The sequence below is a fragment of the Melanerpes formicivorus genome, unplaced genomic scaffold (assembly GCF_026170545.1).
Source record: "Melanerpes formicivorus ecotype bairdi unplaced genomic scaffold, bMelFor1.0.p_v2 SCAF_16, whole genome shotgun sequence".
Taxonomy (NCBI): domain Eukaryota; kingdom Metazoa; phylum Chordata; class Aves; order Piciformes; family Picidae; genus Melanerpes; species Melanerpes formicivorus.
The window spans coordinates 918,137-936,510 of NW_027142368.1; the positions used below are offsets into that span (position 1 = coordinate 918,137).

At 48.5% G+C, this 18,374-nt stretch overlaps 1 protein-coding gene across 5 annotated transcripts in view; it reads left to right on the top strand.

The window, feature by feature from the left end:
* Positions 1–18,374, top strand: part of AP2A2 (adaptor related protein complex 2 subunit alpha 2) — a 70,532-nt gene extending 52,158 nt beyond the window's left edge. For 2 of the 5 annotated variants that reach the window (XM_068147775.1, XM_068147776.1), the window contains exons 13-23: positions 9–240; positions 1,015–1,188; positions 3,151–3,296; positions 5,004–5,081; positions 5,946–6,028; positions 8,225–8,314; positions 9,906–10,029; positions 11,917–12,033; positions 12,241–12,310; positions 13,529–13,663; positions 15,609–18,374. In XM_068147775.1, the coding sequence (XP_068003876.1) occupies positions 9–240; positions 1,015–1,188; positions 3,151–3,296; positions 5,004–5,081; positions 5,946–6,028; positions 8,225–8,314; positions 9,906–10,029; positions 11,917–12,033; positions 12,241–12,310; positions 13,529–13,663; positions 15,609–15,686 (1,327 nt within the window). In that variant the 3' untranslated portion in view covers positions 15,687–18,374. The remainder of the gene's footprint in view (positions 1–8; positions 241–1,014; positions 1,189–3,150; positions 3,297–5,003; positions 5,082–5,945; positions 6,029–8,224; positions 8,315–9,905; positions 10,030–11,916; positions 12,034–12,240; positions 12,311–13,528; positions 13,664–15,608) is intronic. The other 3 variants (XM_068147778.1, XM_068147779.1, XM_068147777.1) reach the window with 2 other exon arrangements.

The window sequence follows — 18,374 nt, forward strand, 5'->3', positions numbered from 1 at the left end:
CTTTTAAGTCCCCTGATCCAGTTCAACTTGCTGCATTCCAAGTTCCACCTGTGCAGTGTTCCTACCAGAGCTCTGCTTCTGTCTACCTACATCAAGTTTGTGAACCTGTTCCCAGAAATCAAAACTACGATTCAAGACGTGCTGCGCAGTGACAGTCAGCTGAAGAATGCTGACGTTGAGCTGCAGCAGAGAGCTGTTGAGTATTTGAGGCTCAGTACTATTGCCAGTACTGATATCTTGGTAGGTATAAAGATAGCTTTATTCTCTTGTGTAGAACTCTAGCTGTGTCTCCTGTCAACAAATGAGCTCCACTCAACCTGACCTGATTCCTCAGAAGTCTTCATGCAGGATCCAGAATGTGGGCACTAATGTTTTTGGTTTAGTCTACCTAATTCAGCTGCAGTCATCTTTAGTTTAGAGCTACTATCCCAGTTGTTGCTGCTTTAGTGGGACAAATGACCATTAAAGCATAGGAGTGTGGGGCTGGGAAGCCAGTGCAGGCTGGTGCAGTAGGGTGTCCTGCAGCATTCAGACACCAAAAGGTTACTGCTTTGTTTTGAGGACTGACTGCATGGTGGGCAGGGAATGTGCAACTGTCCTGAGTTTTGCTTTCTTCTTTCTCAAAGTTCAGTGTTGGAACCTGATGCACTCAGACCTAGCCAGAGCATGGCACAGTTAGCCTTGGCATCTAATAAATGCTCGGTCCTTGGGTGGTCTTCTGTGGTTTCAGTCTGGGTCTGCTTGACTTAAGAACTGTTGGGTCTCATAGGATCTGAGTTTGTTTGTTTAATAGCACTGTACCAGACTGCTCCTGTTCTCTTAAACAGCTACCTTGAGAGGGCTTCAGAATGTTTTGACTTTTGTGGTTTTGAAAATGCTCCCTCACTGTCCCAACAACCTGCATTTGTCATCTCCTGTCTGGATAATGACTTCTGCTTTTGCCTTCAAAGACTCAGAAGCTGGTTTGGCTGTTTTTCTGTAAGTTAAACTAATACACTTTTTGTCTGTGACAAGGCAACAGTGCTGGAAGAAATGCCTCCCTTTCCAGAGAGGGAATCTTCTATTTTGGCTAAACTCAAGAAGAAGAAAGGCCCAGGCACAGTTACTGACCTGGAAGAGATCAAAAAGGAGAGGAGCTCTGATATGAATGGAAGTGCTGAACCTGCCGCTGTCAATGTCAGTGCTGTTGTGAGTTAAAAAGCTGTTACTTCCCTCATTCAGGCAGTGTGAAAGTGCCTTAAAGTGCCTTGTTAGGGGTTTAGAAACTTCTCATCTCAAATTTCAGACTGTGGGTGTTTGCTGTAAAATACAGGGGAACAGGGGGACCTGCTTTGCCCTCCCTTCCCCCACAAATGATAGGATGCAATTTCCCCTTGGAAATCTTTAGTAAATGGAGGCAAACTTGTCTGCAGCCTGAAAAAGAAACTAAGTAATCCCTTTTACAATGTTGCTGTGGCAAATATGAACATATTGCTGTAAACTTCAAAGTGGGAATTTTCCTTGCTGCTGAAATTACAGTGAAGGTGAGATGCTCTAAAAGTAACCTACATTAGAGTTTGAGTTGCACCTTTTCAATATCAGCTGTTCTCCTGCTCTAACATGGTTGATATTTAAGGTCTTGATGTGGGCTATTTTGATGTTGTGTGTTTTGGGCTTGTTTCTTACTAGATGTAGACAAGATTGATTGACTCAGTGTAATGTTGTTACTGTTTGTGTGACAGTACAGTTTGTGTTCAGTTATGGAAGACAAGGCCACGGTCTTGTTTCTTCTGAGCTGAAATTTCTCCTCTTACTGTCAGTTAAAGCTGGCAGGATGGATTGTCCCCATAACATAATACTTGTTTCTGGCTTTAATGACTAGTATAACTTGTAATTGCATCTGAGATGTAGTAGTAGATTACCTAAGAGGAGGAAATACTTCAGCACACTCCCTGCTCAGTTTATTAAAGCAGAATCCTTTACCTCTTAGTCATTGCAGTATGTAAGAGTAGGTGTTCCAAGGGCAACATCTTTGAATGGACAGAAGTACCTTCCCAGCAGAAAAGCTGCCAGATTCACTTTGCATGCCTGATTCAGGTGGCTGGCAGTTAAAATTGTGTTCTGTTTGATGAGCTTCACTTCATGGGTTGCAGCCATGGAAGAAACTCCGTTCTAACACCTTCATTACTGGCTTTGGTGTCACCCTGGCTTGCACAGCAGGAATCTGTTCCAAGCTGGAGTTCCAGCTGTTTGGATTGGCTTCTGAAATTTTTTTGCCAGGGAAAATTTTTCATTACCCTGCAGCAAATTCAATCTGTGGAGTATTTAACAGCTTGGAGTTGGCTCACAGAACCAGGATTTCAGACTCAATCCAAATGCATCTGCTGACTCATCTTTGGCAAATCTGGCACGTTGCAGGCTACTAAGGTCCAGCAGATGAACACTTCAGCAGTCTCTGCCTCGTTCTTGCATGTGACTTGGGCACTTGTGTGGCCTTTGCATGTTTCTGTGTCCTGGCTACTTGATTTGCTCTAATTGAGAGAGAAATTTCAAAGGTCTTGCTTCTGCCTTCAGTTGTTTGCAGCTTGAAGTAGCTCCAGGCTCTGCTTTTTTGCTGGTTAGGCTTGACGTTGTTTCCAAGGTTTGCCCAGCTTCCAGAACCCTGGGCTAAACTGAGAATCAGTTGTAAGGATGCTGTGATCATTTAATTCAGGTTTGTGGCAAAGCCACTGCCTTTCTTGCTGGATTCTTTTGTGAGAGAAAAGCAACACATTTAAATATCATTCCATACAGTGCTTCATTTCTCTTGGAACTAAGGTGAGAAGTGGGGAGGGGGAAGGCACACATTAGAATCTGATTCTGCAGAAGGCAGACACCAGGCAGATTAATTCTGGGGTTTTATTTAATTACTAGATAAAACTCTCTCTTTAAAAGAGAGAGGAAAAATCCCAGCAAAAGAGACAAAAAAGCTTCCCAAGCAACCACACCCCCTCTGTAAATGACCTGAAATTGAAATGCAAGGTGATAACAGCATTCATGAGGCCTCCTGTGTCCATTCAAAGCACGATTTGGGGTGGGGAGAGGCACCGTGCCATAGCTTGCTTGTGCCAAAGAGACAGCTTGCTTGTAGTTTTGCTGCAGTGTAACACCCAAGTGTCTTGTCTTCCCTAGTCTACTCCTTCTCCGTCTGAGGATCTGCTGGGTCTGGGTGCTGCTCCCCCACCGTCCTCTAGTGGTAACCTCCTGGTGGATGTATTTTCAGATTCAGCTTCTGCCGTCGCCCCTCTTGCTCCTGGTTCTGATGACAACTTTGCGAGGTAATTCAGTCACCCTGTAAGGAATCTGCAGAAGACTTTGGCTGTTTAAAACAGGCAGAGAGAGAGCTGAAAATACGTGCAAATAACTTTGGGGTTTGTTCCAGCTCCTTGAATGCGTTCCTGGGTGGTAGCTGTGCAGCAGGAGAAGCGCTGTTGAACTCTGTTGGCTGTGTTCTCTTTATTGAACGCCTCTGCTTGTGGAAGAACTGAGTCTGTAGTCACCAACCTGAGCATATTAATCCAGTATTACTTAGGTTCTGTGCTGGTTTTGCTTCTTTGTTAAACTGAGCTGCTTGTGCATCCAGTTACATCTTGAAGTTGGGTGTTCTCTGGCCTGATATGAATGTGTTTATTCTTGTCTTCTTTCCATGAAGTGTTCTTGGGTCTCTGCACTCATGGCAAGCTGATACTGGAACGGTGAGATGGATCCTATCCAGAGATACTGGTGCTCAGAGTGTCAAGATAGACTTAAATTATTCTGCTGCTGTCTGACAAAGAGATGTCAAAAAGGGGGATAAAAAAACCCCAAACAACTGCATTGTGCGCTGGTGTGTTTAAAGGGTGTTTGAGACAAATATCTTTGTAATGATATTACCAAGGGTAGAGAAGGTAGAATGTTATTCATCCTATCACTGGTAAAAGCCACTGTGGCTATAGTGAAAGGCCACAGAATGTCTTTACAAACCCATCCTCTTGCTGACCAGAGAGTGTGTTACTGTTGTCAAGGACCAAACTCTGAATGGTAACATGATGTTTGCAGTGCATCTTAACAGAGAGGCTGTCATCAGTGAAACTGATTGACCTGGGTCGTGGAGGTTTTGATCAGAACGTTGTAGCAGGCAGGGCATTGTTGCAGGTTTGCAGTAATGAAGACTTGATTCTGTGTTCCTCCTGGAAGATGCTGAGTGATGTTTAACCATGCTGCACAACACCAGGACTCTAAGAAGCTTGTTAGAGCTTTTTCTTTCCTTTTATTTTTGTTTAAAGAAGGAGGGGGAAAAACCCAACCCAAAAAAGCCTTGGTACTGGTAGCTCTGTAAGCAAGAGTTACCTAAACAGAGTCTTTTCTTTCTGCAGAAGAAAATATATCCTTGCTTAACCCCTTGGTCTGTCTGTAGATGAAATGCTTCTCTAATGGCACTGAGAAGTTGCCTTTTACAGTTTGCTGCCTCTTTCTAGTGCTCTTGTCACTTTTGTTTCTGTTCCTTGGGTAAGTTGTTTGTTGTCCGCCTGTCTATTGCCTCTCTTGGGTGTGTTTGAGAACTGGCTGTGAGGTGCCACTGAGGTCGGTGAGGTCTCTGCTTCAAAGTGCACATTTGTGGTAGCTAATAGATATCTACAGTTATGGTTTTGCACTGAAACTCTTTTGCTGTCACAATTAAACACCTGAAAGGACTTGGTTCTTTAAGAGGTATGAACTGAAGCTCCTGAACGCCTTCAGCTGCCCTCTGGCTTGGGGAAGAATTGCTGGTTCCTGACAATCAGGGAGGGGTGGGATGGGGGAGAGAAATGGGGGAAAACATTGCCTAATGCCTCAAACCTTTCTAGGTGTACTGAGCTAGGGCAGCTAATACATTTTCCATGCATTAAACTCAGCAGTGCCATTTTTGAGGAAGGAGGTAAAAGAAATAAGTAAGCACTAAGCTGTCTTTACTAACTCCTATCTCTGTCGCTACTGCCTTTCTTCCTTTGTGCTGCCTGAACTAGCCCTGACCTGGCTTCATCTGAGGTAGTTTCTGAGGAACCAGCTGATACTGTGCATGATGCTGATGAGCTTTTTCACAAGTAAGCAATACTAAAACCTTGCAAGGCTGGGCAACTTCCAGACTATAGCTGTAAAGCAAGACTATATTTGTGCATTGACTTAATAGCAGCAGAAGTAGAGAAACGTGTGCTGTCAGGCTTGTGACTAGAGCACCTCTGTAGATGCTGGGGATGTTATGACAAGCTCATGAATACCCAGGTTAGAGTTGCCTTTACCAGTCAGTGCTATCACACACTGCTCTAAAATGAGACAATGCCTCTTGTATGTCACCTCTTGCCAACTGGTCACAAACCAAGGAAAACCAGCAGAAAGCACTAATGTTTTGGAGTGTTTCAAGTGCCTTGTATGCAAAAGGCTGATGTTCACTGACCACCCCCTCTACTTTTAAGTGGAGGGTGACAGAAAGGGACTGAAACCACTGCAGAATGGGCTTCCTCTCTCAAAATGGGAAAAAATACAGCTCTCAGTTGACTCACATGACACAGGAGTGGGATTCTTTTTTCTTCCAGGTTTAAACAGTCAAAGCTTCAGACTTTCCAATTCTGCACCAACCTAATGAGTTTCAGGGGTTGTCAAGGATGTGAATCCTAGCCTGTTGCCTGGTCCTTTATAGACAGTGTGTGTGTACATAGCATATTGTGGCTTCCTTCATAGCCTCTCAGGCCTCCTACCAAACAAATTCAGCTCTCTTAGTGTCCTGCAAGTGGTGGTTTTGGTTGTAAAACTGTCTTCCTCTAACTGCAGTCCTCTGCAAGGGCCTCTCTCACAGACTGATGCACTCTAGGTTAACCACACTCTTCATCCTCTCTGTAAACCTTGAATGTTGTGGCTCTCAGTGTTACTGCAGCTCCACTGAGAGCCCATCTCTCCTTCTCTTCCCCTAGGTTTGTGTGTAAAAACAACGGGGTCTTATTTGAAAACCAGCTGCTACAGATTGGATTGAAGTCCGAGTTCCGGCAGAACCTGGGTAAGACCTTTCACAGTATCACAGTATAACCTAGGTTGGAAAGGACCTCGAGGATCATTGAGTCCAACCTATCAACACAGACCCCATGACTAGACCATGGCACCAAGTGCCACATCCAATCTCCTCTTGAACGTCTCCAGGGATGGGGACTCCACCAGCTCCCTGGGCAGCACATTCCAATGACGAATGACTCGCTCGGTGAAGAACTTCCTCCTCACCTTGAGTCTAAACCTCCCCTGGCGCAGCTTGAGACTGTGTCCTCTTGTTCTGGTGCTGGGTTCCTGGGAGAAGAGACCAACCCCCACCTGGCTACAACCACCTTTCAGGTAGTTGTAGAGGGCAATGGGGTCACCCCTGAGCCTCCTCTTTTCCAGGCTAAGCAATCCCAGCTCCCTCAGCCTCTCCTCACAGGGCTGTGCTCAAGGCCTCTCTCCAGCCTTGTTCCCCTTCTCTGGACACCTTCAAGTCTCTCAATGTCCTTCTTAAACTGAGGAGCCCAGAACTGGACACAGGACTCAAGGTGTGGCCTAACCAAAGCAGAGTACAGGGCACAATGACCTCCCTGCTCCTGCTGGCCACACTATTCCTAAAGCAGGCCAGGATGCCCTTGGCCTTCTTGGCCACCTGGGCACACTGCTGGCTCATGTTCAGGCAGCTGTCAATCAGCACCCCCAGGTCCCTCTCTGTTTGGCAGCTCTCAGCCACTCTGACCCCAGCCTGTAGCTCTGCCTGGGGTTGCTGTGGCCAAAGTGCAGCCCCTGGCACTTGGACTTGTTGAATGCCATCCCATTGGACTCTGCCCATCTGTCCAGTCAGTCGAGGTCCCTCTGCAGAGCCTTTCTACCCTCTTGGCCTTTCAGTCCAAGCGCCTGTCAACCCCCCCAGTGCCAGCACCACACTGCAGGTAGAAATTAATTTTCAGCTCCTTAAGAGAGAGTTGTGATTTCAAGCCGAGTCTCTCTTAAGATCTTCACTGTCTGTGTGTGTCCCTGGGCTCTTGTTTCAGTCAGCTTTTGGGTTGCTTGATAGCTGAGGTGAAATGGGAGCGTGAAGTCAAACTGTAACTCCAGATTTTGCTGCTTAGTTGTGAGGTTGATACAGCAAGGGACACTTGGTGCAGTTGGTACTAAAGGTACAGCAAGGGGTACTTCTCCCTTATTGTAGAATAGAATAGACCAGGTTGGAAGAGACCTTCAAGATCATCATGTCCAACCTATCAACCAATCCAACACCACCTAAACAACTAACCCATGGCACCAAGCACCCTACCAAGTCTCCTCCTGAACACCTCCAATGATGGTCACTCCACCACCTCCCCAGGCAGCCCATTCCAATGGGCAATCACTCTCTCTGTGTAGAACTCTTCCTAACATCCAGCCTAAACCTCCCCTGGCACAGCCTGAGACTGTGTCCTCTTGTTCTGGTGCTGGTTGCCTGGGAGAAGAGCCCAACCCAGACCTGGCTACAACCTCCCTTCAGGGAGTTGTAGACAGCAAGAAGGTCTCCCCTGAGCCTCCTCTTCTCCAGGCTAAGCAACCCCAGCTCCCTCAGCCTCTCCTCACAGGGCTGTGTTCCAAACCCCTCACCAACTTCATTGCCCTCCTCTGGACACGCTCCAGCAACTAAACCTTCCTAAACTGAGGAGCCCAGAACTGGACACAGTACTCAGGGTGTGGCCTAACCAGTGCAGTGTACAGGGGCAGAATGACCTCCCTGCTCCTGCTGGCCACACTCTTCCTGCTGCTGGCCAGGATGCCCTTGGCCCTGTAGTGCAGCTTACTGTAATAATAAGATACACAATATGCTTCAGACATGACTGTCTTAATTAATGCACAAGATAATGAAAACATCCAGGAAGGAGCTGGGCCTCACACAGGACAGCACCAGGATTGCTTGCTTCTCCCCTTCTGCACTAGTTTGCTACCAGTTAAATAACCAGAGTAAAGTTCTTTGACAACTGGGGGACTTCCACTGCTTGATTTAACTGCCTTTGTGACAGCTGCTGTGGGAAGGGTCTGCTGGTTTTGTGTTCATCTGTTACTTCCTTGTGAACTGTGACTAGTTGGGTGACATAAAACATGTGCAGTATGCTCTGTTTTTCAAAAGCTGGAGGTGCAGTGTGTCAGCTCCATGGAGCACAAGCTGGCCAAGGTGTTTGCATGGGATGTGCCTAAAAGAGTCTTCTCTTCTTTGCAGGCCGTATGTTCATATTCTATGGTAATAAGACATCAACACAGTTCTTGAATTTTACTCCAACAGTCATCTGCTCAGATGAGCTGCAGTCAAATATCCTTAAATGCAGTAGCACGTTGTCTGTTCTCCCTGGGGATTTGTGTCCTGTGCTGCACAGCACTGTAACAAAGCTGCTGGATCGAGGCAGGCTGTCCCTGAAAGTGAAGAAACAAAGAGTTGTCAGCAGGTTCCTAAAGAGCAGGTCTTGAGCTCTGCTATAAACATAAATTCTGCTGTTGAAATCAGGAGGAAACCAGGCTGAGTAAATACTGTAACTCCAGCTCTCTCCACTGTCATCAAGTAGCAGGGCTTAGATCATAGAATCACAGAATCATTTTAGTTGTAAAAGCCCTTTCAGATCAGCCAGTCCAACCATTCTCTGACTCTGCCAAGTCTGGTGCTAAACCATGGCCCTCAGCACCACATCTCTGGGTCTTTTAAACACCTCCAGGGATGGGGATTCAATCTCTTCCCTGGGCAGGCTGTTCCAGAGCTTGACATCCCTTTCAGGGAAGAAATTGTTCCATATGGTCCAGCCTAAGCCTCCCTTGGTGCAACCTGAGTCCTATCACTCATTCCTTGGGAGAAGAGACTGACCCCTATCACAGTATAACTTTGGTTGGAAAGGACCTCGAGGATCATCGAGTCCAACCTATCAACACAGACCCCATGACTAGACCATGGCACCAAGTGCCACATCCAATCCCCTCTTGAACACCTCCAGGGACGGTGACTCCACCACCTCCCTGGGCAGCACATCCCAATGACGAATGACTCACTCGGTGAAGGACTTCCTCCTCACCTCGAGTCTAAACCTCCCCTGGCGCAGCTTGGGACTGTGTCCTCTTGTTCTGGTGCTGGTTGCCTGGGAGAAGAGACCAACCCCTTCCCGGCCACAACCACCCCTCAGGTAGTTGTAGAGAGCCCTACCTGGCTCCAGCCTCCTTTGGAGTTGGAGAGAGTGAGAAGGTTTCCCCTCAGCCTCCTTTTCTGCAGGCTAAACAATCCCAGTTCCTTCAGCTGCTTCTCACCAAGCCTCTCCAGACCCTTCACCAGCTTTATCCTTCTCTGGACCCACTCCAGCACCTCAGTGTCCTTCTTGTAGCAAGGGCCCCAAAACTGCAGTGGGTTCAGCAGCAGCAGTGCCCACTGTAGGAGGATGTGATGTCCTTCAAGTCCTGCATTAGATAACCTCAGACCTGAGATGGAGGTAGAAGAATCCATGTGCACAAAGATGATGATACTTTAAACCAGCTTGTCCTTAACAGTTGGGGTTGAAATTGTAGGGTTTCTAGGAGACTGCAATCAAGCTTGTTTCAATCAAAGCATTGCTGTAGGGTCCCCATGAAAATGAGACACTGCAGTGGCCTTTCTTGTGAACACTGCCTGTGCCCTCATCAATCTTTGAGGGCACCTTTGAGAACATCCAGATAACTGAGCATTGTGGGGGATACTGCTTCTAGGTGTGTCAGGATGGAGAAAGAGCCAACCACTTCTTTCCTGTGCAAGAATTAAGCTTTGAACAGTCAGTAGCATGTAGAGCATGAGTGGGCATGATGCCACTTGCTCATGCAGTTATGGGAAGCTTTGCTGTCCTCTCTTTGAGCTGTGGACTCAGTGATCAGTTTCCTTAACCACTTGCTACGCCTCAATCTTCAGACAAAACCTGTTGACCCCACAGTGGATGGAGGGGCACAGGTCCAGCAGGTCGTGAACATCGAGTGTGTGTCAGACTTCATGGAAGCTCCCATCCTGAACATCCAATTCAGGTAAAACACAGCTTTCAGATGCTGGGGAAATCAGTTAGGTGGTGGAAGGTCATAGAAGCAACCAGGTTGGAAAAGACCCCAGAGATCATCAAGTCCAACCTATTACCTAACACCTCCTGACAACTAAACCATGGCTCCAAGTGCCACATCCAATCCATTTTTGGACACCTCCAGGCACAGTGACTCCACCACCTCCCTGGGCAGCACATTCCCATGGCCAATTACTCTTTCTGTGCAGAGCTTTCTCCTCACCTTGAGCCCAGACCTCCCCTGGCACAGCTTGAGACTGTGTCCTTTTGTTCTGGTGCTGGGTGCCTGGGAAAAGAGACCAACTCCCTCCTGGCTACAACCTCCCTTCAGGGAGTTGGAGAGAGCAATGAGGTCTCCCCTGAGCCTCCTCTTCTCCAGGCTAAGCAACCCCAGCTCCCTCAGCCTCTCCTCACAGAGCTGTGCTCCAGACCCCTCCCCAGCCTCATTGACCTTCTCTGGGCACCTTCAAGTCTCTCAATGCCCTTCTTAAATTGAAGGGCCCAGAATTGGACACAGGACTCAAGGTGTGGCCTAACCAGTGCTGAGCACAGGGCAGAATGACTTCCTTGCTCCTGCTGGCCACACTCTTCCTGATGCAGGCCAGGATGCTATTGGCCTTCTTGTCCCCCTGGGCACACTGCTGGCTCCTGTTCAGCTGCTGTCAACCAGTACCCCCAGGTCCCTCTCTGCCTGGCTGCTCTCCAAGATGTGGCACTTGTTCTGGTCCCATGACTGAAGTGTGAAATATGGATGCAGAGCTCCCTTGGGTAGTCTTAGTTGAAAAAGGGAGCTTTAAGTTACCCAAGGAGATAGAGAACCCACTTGAATGATGGTGTTATCAACATCAGCCTTTTGGAAATCCTGATTTCCAGGCTATGTTCTGCTACTTCAGTTTTAAACTGGTTCTTACTGGTATGTTTTTAGAGGGCTATGTTTTCACCATTTTGAGTGCTACAGAGAGATTGAAACCTCTGTTGGAAGCTGAGATCTTTGTTAGAAGTTCTGCCAGTTCACTTTTGTTGACATCCAAGCAGAGCCATTTATTTAACAGTGGATTAAAGCTGTACCTAACAAATAACATCATGTCAAGGGGCAGGGCTGTGCTGGCCACCATGATCCCCTCTACCTTCCCAAATGGAAGAAGGGAGAGAGACTGATGGGGTTGGAAAGAAACTGAACCAGCTGGGATGGGAATGAGAGCAACCCAATGAAATGGAGACAGAGAGACAGACTGATATGGACCCCAACCCCTGATGGCAATGACAGCACTGTTGGCACCACTGCTGCTGGGGGCAGGCACTGGGGAACTCCCAGACTGGCCTCAGCAGCACATGGGAACCAGATTCATGAGCTAGATTCTGGAACACAGAGATCAGGACCAAAGGCAGAAGGGTCAGACTCATCTTTGGATGCCAGCCATTGAAGGTGAGCCTTCAGCTTGCTCCTGGGGATGCCCTCCATGGGCTGCCATCCCTTGGTGGGCACTTGAGGCTCCCCTGTCCTGGCTGCTCCTCCCCACAGCTCCACCTCTGCATTCCTGCCCCCAAAGTGTGGCACAAGCTGTGGCAGTGCCCTTGGTGTGCCCAGGAGCAAGTCTGAGGCAGAGGCTTTCTGCAGCCCAGCCCTTGGCAGGATCTGTCCCCAGCAGCTTCTGCCTGCTAGGAGCAGCCCCTGGCTGTGCCAAGCTGCCCTGGGCTGCAGCAGGTGCCTCAGCAGAGCTGGCTCTAGGCTGGCTCCCAGCAGGACACGTTGATGGACTGCAGCCAAACAGCTCCACCTTGGTGTCTGTGCTCAGCTGGTTGGTTGCTGTGGGCTGGCACTGCAGCACACACCATGTGCTCTCTGTTCCCTCTGCAGGTATGGTGGAACATTTCAGAACCTCTCAGTAAAGTTACCCATCACACTGAATAAGTTTTTCCAGCCCACAGAGATGTCTTCCCAAGACTTTTTTCAGCGTTGGAAGCAACTGAGCAAGTAAGGCTTTGTCTGGACTTGGGGTTGGGACTTCTGTGGTGGGCCAGGGGAGGGAAGAGGGGGCACAGTGAATGGGGGTGGTGCAGTGCCCTATCCCATACTTGATCCTGTGAGTTACAAACTCTCCCAGTGTAAGAGTTTGCTCTTCAGCAGTGCTGTGTGTAGTACAGGTGTTACAGCCCGAGCTCATCTTGCCTTGTCTTGCAGCCCAAAACAAGAAGTACAGAACATCTTCAAAGCAAAGCACCCCATGGATGCAGAGATCACAAAAGCAAAGGTGGGTGGCAGTGTGATACTTTGAATTCATGATGTGAGGGTAGTGCTATCAGCATGTTTTACTCATCTTGGGTTAAGTGGCACTTGCATCATCCTCATACAGCCCACACCAGCTGCTGTAAGAGACCCTGGGCACTGCTGGCTTGAGTGGACTGCCTCAATGTGGCTTGAATGAGGTACAGTCCTCAATAGCAGCTGGAATCATCGAGTCAGAGAATGGTTTGGGTGGGAAGGACCCTCCAAAGGTCATTCAGACCAACCCCCCTGCGGTGAGCAGGGACATCCTCAACTAGATCAGGTTGCTCAGGGCCTTGTTAAGCCTGAATTTGAATATCCCCAGGGATGGGACCTCAACTACTTCCCTGGGCAACCTGTTCCAGGGTTCCACCACCCTCATGGTGCAGAACTTGTTCCTAACATCCAATCTGAATCTTAGTTTGAAACTCTTGCCCCTTCTCTTACCACTGCAGGCCTTTGTAAAGAGTCCCTCTGCAGCCTTCTTTGTAGGCTGGCTGGGTAGTGGAAGGCTGCTATTAGGTCTCTTTGGAACGTTCTCTTCTCCAGGCTGAACAACCCCAGCTCCCTCAGCCTGTCCTTGTAGCAGAGGTGTTCCATCCCCCCCTGATCATGTCCATGGCCCTGCTCTGGACCTGTGCCACCAGGTCTGTGTCCCTCTTGTGCTGAGGGCTCCTGAACTGGATGCAGTACTCCGGGTGAGGTCTCAGCAGAGCGGAGTGCCAGAGTCGCTGCTCGATTGCTGGCCAGGCTGCTTGAAGCTCTTGCAGAAAACACCCAATTTAGTGCTTGGCACTGAGCTGGAAGATGCTTCAAGCCTTCATTGTACCAGAATTGCCAGTTGGGACAGAGGAAAGCAACTTCTGGTAGAACTGCCTGCCTTGGGCATAACAGAAGAGACTCCTGAAAGCCAGGAATGGTTTTAATAAAACCAGGAGAGACCTGGGTTGAATTTAACTTATGTCTCAGTAGTTTTCAGGAGGAACCTTTTTTGTTCCCACCAGGAACAGCCCACTGTCAGGGTCACTCTCACTTCAACAGTTTGTGGGACTAAAACAGGTGTTGGATAATTCTTTAATGTCTTCTTTAATGTCTTGAAAGAAAAACTGGCCTCCTACTTGCTTTGGCAGCGCCTGTGCTCATCTAGACTTGGTGTTGGTGTCCTGCTGTCCACATCTCTAAGTCTTCTGGGTTCTTTTCACAGATAATTGGCTTTGGATCAGCCCTGCTTGAGGAGGTAGATCCCAATCCTGCTAACTTTGTTGGTGCTGGCATCATCCATACGAAAACTACCCAGATCGGATGCTTGCTGCGCCTTGAACCTAATCTCCAGGCACAGGTATCGGAGTATCTGCAGCTCACATACAAGCTCTTGTTTGATCAAAGTGTGTCTCTCTGAAACTCCTGCAGGTGTGAGCTTAAAGTCCCTGTTGCAGTAGCTAAGTGTGGCTGCAAAATGCAGCAGCTGGTCCTGCCCCAGTTTGGTAAGGTGCTGCTTCATAGCAATTCTGCACCTACTGGAAGAGTTCATTGCAGTGCACTCAACTGCCTGTGGAGGCTCATCCCTTGAAGGTTGGAGACATTTCATGGGGTCACAGGTTGTTAGGGCTTGGAAGTAACCTCTGGAGAGTGAGTCCAAACCCCTGCCAGAGCAGAGCCATAGAATCCAGCACAGGTCACACAGGAGTACATCCAGACAGGGCTGGAAAGTCTCCAGAGCAGGAGACTCCACAACCTCTCTGGGCAGCCTGCTCCAGGGCTCTGTGACCCCTGTGGTAAAGAAGTTCTTCCTGATGTTGAGATGGAAGCTCCTGTGCTGGAGCTTCCATCCACTGCCCCTTGTCCTGTCACAGGGTACAAGTGAGCAGAGCCTGTCCCCTCCTTGACTCCCAGCCCTCAGATATTTATAGACATTTATTAAATCCCCTCTCAGTCTTGCCTTCTCCAGACTAAACAGCCCCAGGGCTCTCAGCCTCTCCTCATAAGGCATGCTGCTGCTTTATGTACCTTGGACAGGATGAAGTGTATTTCCCTTGGGCACTAGAAATCAACAAGAGAATATTGGCTAAAAGAGAAAAGGAAACAAGCACAAAAGTTAAGAATGTTTTTATTCATGCATGTTGAAAGAGGCTTAATAAAGCTCACTGAGGAGTAAGAACATGTTTTGGGTAGAATCAGAGAACCAACAAGGTTGGCAAAGACCTCAAAAGATCACCAAGTCCAACCTGTCACCCAGCACCTCCTGACAACTAAACCATGGCTCCAAGTGCCACATCCAATCTTTTTTTGACACCTCCAGTGATGGTGACTCCACCACCTCCCTGGGCAGCACATCGCAATGGTTACCATCCTGTAAGACAACCTTAGCACATGAATGAGGTTATGTCCATCTTATGAAAAGCAGCTTCCTCCTGCAGCCCACAGCACTGCTATCCAACAACAAATAAAGCACTTAAATAGCCTTAGCATGAGACACAACATCCAAAGAGAGGCATAGAATAGACCAGACCAGGTTGCAGAAGACCTTCAAGATCATCAAGTCCAACCTATCACCCAACACCATCTCATCAACTAAACCATGGCACCAAGTGCCTCATCTAATCTCCTCTTAAACACCTCCAGTGATGGGGACTCCACCACCTCCCTGGGCAGCACATTCCCATGGCCAATCTCTCTTTCTGGGAAGAACTTCCTCCTCACCTCCAGCCTAAACCTCCCCTGGCACAGCCTGAGACTGTGTCCTCTTGTTCTGGTGCTGCTTACCTGGGAGAAGAGCCCAACCCCCACCTGGCTCCAACCTCCCTTCAGGGAGTTGGAGAGAGCAAGAAGGTCTCCCCTGAGCCTCCTCTTCTCCAGGCTAAGCAACCCCAGCTCCCTCAGCCTCTCCTCACAGGGCTGTGCTCCAGACCCCTCCCCAGCCTTGTTGCCCTTCTCTGGACACACTCAAGTGTCTCAAAGTTCCTCTTAAATTGAGGAGCCCAGAACTGGACACAGTAAGTATCCAGGTAGTAGGTCTCCTGGTTCCTGAAGAAGCAGCAGAGTCTAAAGACTCCTCCACAACATAGTACTAGTAAAGAAAGAACCCAACAAAGCTGTCACAGCCTAAACATACTGAAAGAGAGGAAACCCTCCACCAGGCTTCAGAGATGGGGTTTGAAAAGGCTGCTTCTGGATGTTTGAACTTGAGGTCTCTTCACTAGTGAAGGGAGAGCCTGGCAGCTTTCCCCAGGTGGCTGCATGCCCAGCAGCTTCCCAAGTAACCCCTCTCTTGTGTTCTCTTGCAGATGTATAGGCTCACACTACGGACAAGTAAAGAAGCTGTATCTCAGAGGTTATGTGAATTGCTGTCAGAGCAGTTTTAATCTTAACCATGTCACTTGGGGGGTTTCCCATTTATATCACTGTCATCATACTGCAAATAAATGTCTTGTACATCACTGTCTGAGTACTGCAATGTTAACCAGCTCCCTGCCTTATTAGGACTTGACCCTTGTTTGAAATTGAGACTACAGAAACTGTACAGTCCAGGGAAGTGACTCTTTCCATGGAACAAGAAAAAGGCTTTTGATGATGTGCTCCCCAAGGAGTGGGAGGGCTGCCTTGTGCTCCTTCTGGGTTTGTTGTTTTGCAGAGGTCAGGCTTTTAAACTCGTTAAAGGGAAGTGGATTTCCATGTGGTGACCAGGATTTCAGCTGGCAATGACCAGGAACGCTCTGCCTTGCTGCCTTGAGCAGGCACTCCCTCTGCTCTCAGCTGAAAGGAACCAAGGCAGTGCTGCTCAGCAAGGCTGGTTCAGATCCTCATGCAGAGTCAGAACTGTGTCAAGTTGAACGTTGCCACAAGTCTTGTCCTGGATGGAAGGGAGATTCCAAGGTGTGTTTGCATCTGCTTCAAGTGAACCTTTGAGTGTCACCAGTCTTTGCTTGTGAGAAATGCCACAGGGCCAGAGCCTGAAAACAGCAGTCCTGGAATCCTTTGCATCTGAATGCTTTCTGAGCTCTGGAAAGTGGATTGAACACAAGAGCTGTTCCCAGTCCTTCTGCTTACCCCAGACAAGGAGGTGAGCTGCTCTGGTGGGTGGTGAATGAGTCCGTGCTTGTTCATTGTTAGTCCAACCGAGGCTGAGCATTTTGTTCTGTGTTCTCTCTGCTTCCCATCAGACTTAGCAAGTGCTAGTCCTAATGATGTGATGCAACTAACTGCAGAGCCTGGTGGTGTGTAAAAGGAGAAGTGGCAAGAAATGGGCCCTAGAAGGGCTGTAAGGCATGCACCCTTTTAGCTGACAATGTCTGTTTGAACAATGATTATTTCCCCCCTGCCCCAGTGTACAGTAATGGCAAAACTCAAGGTTTGAGTAATTGATACCTGGACAGCTCCCTGCCTGCCAGTGCTGGTAAAGGAAATGCCCAGCCTGGTGCAGAAGACTTGTGTTGAGACTGAGAGTGGAAGGCCCGTGAGTCATGTTTGGCTTTTGTTGTAGTGGTTTTTGCAGCCAAAGCCTTTGTCCCACAGCAATCAGCTGTCCACAGCCTCTCTGCAGAAGTGGACACAGCTTTGGCTCACACTGCTGGAGCCCTGAGGTGCAGCAGAGGCTGCTGGAGGTAGTGCAGTTAGGAAGTGTGGGCAGTTGTCAGTGAGTGCTGCAGGTCACCATGAAGGAAATCAGCTGCTGCTGGCAAGGTGAGGAGTGGACCTCAAATCAAGATTTCCCCAAGGTTAAAGGAAGCCCCAGGGTGGTATCTGCAAGGTGTTGCAGCCAAGCAGCTCAGGCAGTGAAGGCTTTGAGTGAAGGGTAAGGTTGAAAAGCCATGGCAACCAGGCTCCTGTCAGCCTGCCCAGCACACAGCAGGGGCCGGGGTCCTGCAGGGCTGAGGAGGCCTTGCTGTTTAATTCGGTGCTCTGAGTTAAAGAACAGAAGTGGATGATTCTCACTTGCTGTGGGTGAAGGCTGATGAGGAGCAGGGGCTTGGCTGTGGTGTGTGGGTTTGGGGAGACACTTGGTTTGTTTTTCCAGCCAGGGCTGGTTGCTGTGGGTGTTAGAGCTGAAAGCTTGGCTAGGGACCTGGCCTTTCTGCAGAGGCTCTGTGGCACAACCGGCCCTTTGATGGCCTTTCAAGTAGCTAATCGAGGCTCTTTGATCACAGACATTGGCTTGGAGAATCACGGTGAGCAGTTCCTGCGGTGGGGTTGGGGAATGCTGAGGGCCAGGTTTGTTTTGTCCTTTGGATGCCATGTGTCTGTTCGCTCTGCTGTTACCTTCGCCCCGCTGTTGGCCGCTGCGCTAAAGCTCTGCTGAGCTGAAGCGAGCAGAGAGAAGGGAGGAGCTCCTGTTGCATTTCTTCCGGCCCCTGCTGTGTGTCTGTCCCGCTGAACGCCTGCCGCGCCCTCATTAAAGGACACCCCGAGACACTTGCACGACTTTTCGGTCACTTCGCTTTGGTTCAAGCTGTGCTAAAATGTGCGTTCAAAAACAAACTAAACACGTGGGAAGGAGGGGGGCGGAGGGGGGGGGCGGGGGGAGCAGCGTCTTCTCAGTGGTGACCGTGTTAAGCTTCTGATCGTTCACACTCTGTATTCAGTGTCGGCTCAGCCAAGCCAACGAGCAGAAAAGAAGTGAACCAATTCAAAGGCAAATACTTGATGATTGATTTCCTTCTGTTGTGTGTGTGTGTGTGTGCGTGTGTGGATGATGGTTAACTTACCAAAGTGATGTATCCTGTCGAGCAGACACAAGTGATTTCTGCAGTAAACAGTGTTATTGTTTTTGGGGGGGAGGGGAGGGGTGGTTCTTTTTGTTTTTTTAAGTACAGTATTTTCAGGCATTGACATGTGAAAAAGAGGAGAAGAAAATAACTGAATAGCAAAGCCAGGTAGCTGTACCTTCATTCTTGACCTACACTCCAGTATGTAACATTGATGGTGGTTGTCTTATTTGTATAAAACAAAAGTTCTGTCAAATTAAGTGGAGAATTTTCATATAGAAGACTATATATTAGACTATATTCATCAGAAGAACGTATTAAGAGTAAATAAATGATTAGAACAGTAAA